Genomic DNA, 6000 nt, shown 5'->3' on the forward strand with positions numbered 1-6000 from the left:
AAGAAAGACAGCCCCTATCACCCCCATATTTTGCACATGTTTAGTTCATGTTACGTACATTATTTCATAAAATAACAACTACTTGATCGGACACCATCTTGGGTATGTAAATTAGAGTCAAAGGTCATAAATATTTCATCCTGTATCTTAGTAAATACATGTCCTATCTTTCCCATATTTTGCACACGTAAAGACCATGTTACAAGAATCATTTCACAAAATAACTACTTTTTGCTCAGATGCCATCTTGTCTGTGCAAAGTGGGGTCAAAGGTCATATGTACTTTTTTCTGTACCTTCGTTATGACGTGTTATGTCTATGGGAGGGAATTTTTCTAGATGTGAAAGTTGACATGATTGTCTTTATCGAGCACTAGCTCAGTTACCCTTCGGTGAATTTCTCCCAGATTTTCATATGTTGTAGCTGAGACTTTGCGCTATCGTTAATGTGCCTTTTGTTTTTTCATACGATGTCGGGATAATGCTAAAAAAACTTGGTTGAAATTAAAGCTTATCTTCGATGTATTGAGATATTTCTTTCTTTTTGCAACTTTCTTTGCAATGACTCAAGAAAAACAGCCTCTATCACCCCCATATTTTGCACATGTTTAGTTCATGTCACGTACATTATTTCATAATATAACAACTACTTGATCGGACACCATCTTGGGTATGTAAATTAGGGTCAAAGGTCATAAATGTTTCATCCTGTATCTTGGTGAATACTTGTCCTATCGATCTTTCCCATATTTTGCACACGCAAAGACCATGTTACAAGAATCATTTCACAAAATAACCACTTTTTGCTCAGATGCCATCTTTGGTGTGCAAAATGGGGTCAAAGGTCAAATATACTTCATTATATATCTTCGTTAGTGCATACGGATTTCGGTACCAAATATGGCAGGTCTGACTCCCTTTTCTAAATGAGACTTCAAACATCACATGGCCAATGTCCCCTCAACACAGATGAAACCTGTATGGTCATGCCTATTGGCATCAGGACTCAAATCATTGATTTCCCAATAGATCGGATCACCTAATTTGTCAGTGTTGACAAATTCCGAGTCTAGTTATTATTATTATTATTATTATTATTATTATTATTATTATTATTATTATTATTATTTATGATTGTTGATTCTTATCGTTCACATTGTTATTGACATGATACGTACATCACGCATAACAATTCATAAGGAAAGATATGGCGAATCAAAGAAATACACACATACACACAAACACACGCACACACACACACACACACACACACAAACGGAAACTTAAGTATTTTTGTCATTATCATCATTTCCCGTAAGACGCACATCACTCGTCTCCCAGAGCCATACGGTGACTGCGGGAAAGGCGGGGAGAATTACGCTCCGGACAAATACGACTTTTCCCAGCGTTCGTGCTTTAAAATGTGCCTGGAAAGAGAGATGATGAAGCAATGCCAGTGTGTCACCGACATCCTCGTCAATGGTACCATGTGCTCCCCCACCAACAAGACAGAGAGTAAGTCAATCATTTTTGTTTAAGACAGCATTTTTTTGTTCGTCTTGGAGTAAACATTTAGATAATCCTGCCTGGGACTATGTAATAGAAACAAAAACGCAATGTTGTTTCAAAGAGGAGAAAAGTCGATTTCAGTTCTAGGTCAGGTTCATGGAAATCGTATTCACGGTAGTATGGTATTTTCATTCAAACAGAAAGTCTAAATTACAGAAATTGAGAGACTCACAAACGAAAAGGATATAGATGTTATATGACAAACATATTATATCCATAACTATATTCATAAATCATTTTTAATGCAAAGATAGTATTACAGGTATATCTTTTCTTTCACAACCAAAGATGAGATGAGAGCAAGACGCATTAAAAAGTGTTTTCTGAAATCATTGATACTTGATGATGGCTAGATAAAAAGCAGGAACAGACGCAAGTGTAACTCAATTTGGAATATATTCATAATACTGCTTTATCAAACTGTATGTATATATCTGTAAAACTAAGAATCACCCAATCCAGACATGTACTGGGAAAACAACGAAACGCTTTTCAAACAACGGAAGTGATATGTTCACAGAATGCAATTATGTATTTACAGGCATACATGCACTCTGAAAATTCAAATGGTAAATCTAACATTTAAAATGTTGTCGCTCCTTGAACCTTTCGTAAATATCAAATCTAACACTCAACATGTTGGGTTTACCACTTCCCTTTTTTTTTTTTAAAGAGTGTGCCATTGTGGTGTCGTACACTCAGATGAGATGTGAAAAGTGAGAAAGCGATCATTCCTGTTACAGGGTAACAACTTCTCAACTTCGGCAAAATAAAAACAGAAATAAAAAGTTAAAGTGTACCACATTATGATCACGATATTTTTGAACCCCCCCCCCAAAAAAAAAAAAAAAAATAATAATAATAATAAATAAATAAATAACAAAAATAAAAGAAACTATATTAACACTTCGCTTTCAGATAATAATAAGACAAACTCTTACCGTAATTTCATGCCACGTATTTTTCTCCTTCAAACGAAGAGAAATGCCGTACTGACGTCTTCAAAAAGTACATCAAGAATACACTTGGCTGTGAGTGCGAAAACCCGTGCGAGTGAGTACAGTTTGTTTCCATACAACACTTGATTATCAAAATATGGATGAGATCTTGATAATTTTTTTCTCGATATTGACAGAGGCCAAACATTTTTTTTTTTTCTAGCATTGTCTTGATTGATGAATTGTTGTGGCTCAGTTGATGGCAAAGACATTGGACTGCCCATTCGACTTCGGTGGCTCGAGTCCATGAGCTGTGGTAGTTGCGCCCTTATGATAAAGCAAAGCACGTTTAGCCTCGTTGCTTAGTCTTTGGAAAGGACTCAGAGGGGAATTCACTCAAACTAAGACATGTATTACAGTATTGTACGTGGATTGAGCGAATGCAGCAATAGACAAGGAGAAGGTATCAGTGCAGTTGAAGGAAAACCGGACAATCCATAAGACGTCGGCCCTATGGTTGCTTGTTCACAAGCATTCATTACTTGTAATACTTGGCGGCCTCGTAAAACACACACACACACACACACACACACACACACACACACAAACACGCACAAATGTAATCACGATACAATGCGGATCTTCAGGACGTTAAATCACCACGTCAACTTTCTTCAGAATAGGGCTACTCTGGCAAAGAAGTTATTATTGAAGGGAATGTCTATATCTTAAATATTTACAGAAGCAAAATATTCTATTGCGTGCGATTTAGCTTGTAGAAGAGATAAAAGAAAATCATTGTTCTTTAAACGGTAAATTAATACAAACACACATACACACACACACACACGCATGCACACGCACATGCACGCACACACACAGTCGCACAACCACATAGGTCTTGAATGATCTTTGCTCGTCAGTACCTTTACATGAAGCAAATTTGGAAGTAATGGAGTACATGTACACGCAAATTACTTACTTAATATAGACTAACAACTGAGAAAAGACACACACAAAGATATGAACCACATCTCTGCATGTATACTGTTACTGTTGATGTGTATCTCTGAGTGGTTTTTATGTTTTATTATTTTTCTCTCTCAAAAAGTGAAAACGTCTACAATGCGAGAATCTCAACGGCTCGATGGCCCAGCGAGCGATACGAGGTATGTAACTTTTTCTCTCGTACATATAATGAAGACGTATCACCAAAACGAAGTGAACACATTGTTTTCAAACTGCTAAAGTGTAACGCAACACTGACAGGTAAATTAATTAAGAGTGAAATACGATGTACAGAATGGTAGGGGACTACCAAACAAAAGCGTAAGATAAGATTTATAAAGTTTTCACATGCATTCACGAAATTGAGATTTTAGTCGCCACCTCATTTCAAAGTTTGGAAGAGGTGATGTCACGACCCGCAAAACACGATTTAAGGTTGGTTTAGATAAAAGAAAAAAGAGTTAAAACCGGAATACTGCAAGTTTAATGCAAGTTGAATGTAATCTTTTTACATGTCAAGAAAGAAAATTTAGCTTACATCAAATTTTTCAGTATGATGTTAGACGTCAGAACGATAGAATTGTAATAAACTTTTGATTTGACTTTGTACCTAACTGTATTATTTTTGCTCTTCAAATTAAAACAGATGTTCATTATTTCATTGAAAAAGTGTCGGCCAACGGCATTTCTACCTAAAGATTCTATATCAAAATAAACAGCGGAAACACATAAACTGGACTTTACCTTTATATTGGGTACTTTAAAGTAGTTATTTCTGGGTGCTTAACGTGAGATAAAGTATTAAAGTGTCTGTCTTCTATCAGGGATTCTGAGATAGCTGCGGAAAAGAAAACGTCGCCTAGAACTTTGCTGATAATCAGTACATAAATCGAATTCAAATCTTATTTCTAGGAGCATCTTTACACGAAGCTCAGGGCTGAAAACGGATCGGCTGCAAAATTTAAGCTATTCAAGGACCAGGCCAGGTAAGATTCATAGGGACGCGTGTCGCTTGACAAGCAAGGACGAGGACGAAACCGAAATGTACACTTCTGAAATTAATTCTTTAAAAATGTTAATCATTTCTTCAGAAATATCTGCACATCGCCTCATTTCACTTCTGTGTTCTGCTATGGCATGTCATGAGTAATCGCATAAAAGTAATGACACTTAGCAACTAGTGTTTGTATTCAATTTATATGCGCGTCCCACAGCATGCAACTATTTTCCGTGTGTGAGACGTACGAATCATACATATAAATCATATATATTATTTTCGAGTGTGTTTGTTTGTTTGTTTTTATTCCACTTAACAGATAACTTTATATCAATTGTATTGGTTTACAGTATGAAACATTTTCAAGATTGGTGATAATCATTTTGCATGGCAACTCTGCCATCTTCATAATTAACTTGGTAAGCAAATCTCGGACCCATCCTTGATTGAACAAACACCAGTACCATTTTATTGCATAGCACACACACACACAAACACACTCAGACACACACTCAAACACAAATGCATCCATAATTCTGATAGTTCGGCCTCATGCTGTTTTGTGCAACGGTTAAACTCTTATTTAGCCAACAGGGTTACTCTATTGAATGATCCAATTAATGTTCTCTTTTTTTACTAATCAGCAAAAACCTTGTGCGTGTGAAGATATACTATGAAGAACTCAACTTCGAGAGGGCGGTGGAGACTCCATTAAACACGGTATGTTACAATTCATTTTGATAATATGCTGTCGTCAAGTGTATGACATTTTTCAAACCTCTAAACAGATAACCAGCGAGGGAGTCAACTCCATATCTCTTGATAATATTCATTTGTCTGTTGCATTCATGCATATAACGAAATGTGACAAGGAATGGTATGGCTACCCTAGGATGAGTTTTCATGATCGAACACAGTATTACTTTTATGGCACGTGAGCTGAACTGGTGCCTTCATTTATAATAACATCATTGCAGTTTATTCTTTCCGTTCTTACTGGGTTTTTTTTTCGGTTTGTATAGGTCGCGAGTCTGTTCGGCAATATTGGCGGTCTGATGGGTCTGTACGTTGGCATGTCAGTCATTTCCATTGGTGAAATTTTCGTCCTCATTTTCCACGTCATCCGATCCGAATATCGTATAAGAAGGACACCATGATGACGGGAATACAAATCCCATGTGAATCCTTCACTTAAGAATTTGACTCTGTCACTCGAATTCTAGGTGACCTTTCAGTAGATCGGTTCTAATCAAAATTAATCAAGGAAAATTGACTTTTCGAAATATATTGTCTCCCATAATATGCTTGTGCACGTGAAATTTTATGAATATTATTTCTAAGTAAGATTAGCAACTACAACCTCTATATGAAGAGCTTGCTTCCAAAAGGCGCAAAAATCCAATTTTCATCAATGGATTAGCGCCTTTTGGTTGAAAGCTCTTCATAATCATGGCACTCATGGAAGAATAGTAAGATCAAGTCCGACACT

At 36.4% G+C, this 6000-nt stretch overlaps 1 protein-coding gene across 1 annotated transcript in view; it reads left to right on the forward strand.

The window, feature by feature from the left end:
- The window catches only part of LOC140231328 (epithelial sodium channel subunit gamma-like), a 33268-nt gene extending 30643 nt beyond the window's left edge, over window positions 1–2625 (forward strand). The window contains exons 5-6 of the mRNA XM_072311483.1: window positions 1319–1514; window positions 2549–2625. Of these exons, the coding sequence (XP_072167584.1) occupies window positions 1319–1514; window positions 2549–2625 (273 nt within the window). The remainder of the gene's footprint in view (window positions 1–1318; window positions 1515–2548) is intronic.
- The last annotated feature ends 3375 nt before the right edge of the window (window positions 2626–6000 follow it).

Source organism: Diadema setosum, chromosome 7 (genome assembly GCF_964275005.1).
Source record: "Diadema setosum chromosome 7, eeDiaSeto1, whole genome shotgun sequence".
Classification (NCBI taxonomy): domain Eukaryota; kingdom Metazoa; phylum Echinodermata; class Echinoidea; order Diadematoida; family Diadematidae; genus Diadema; species Diadema setosum.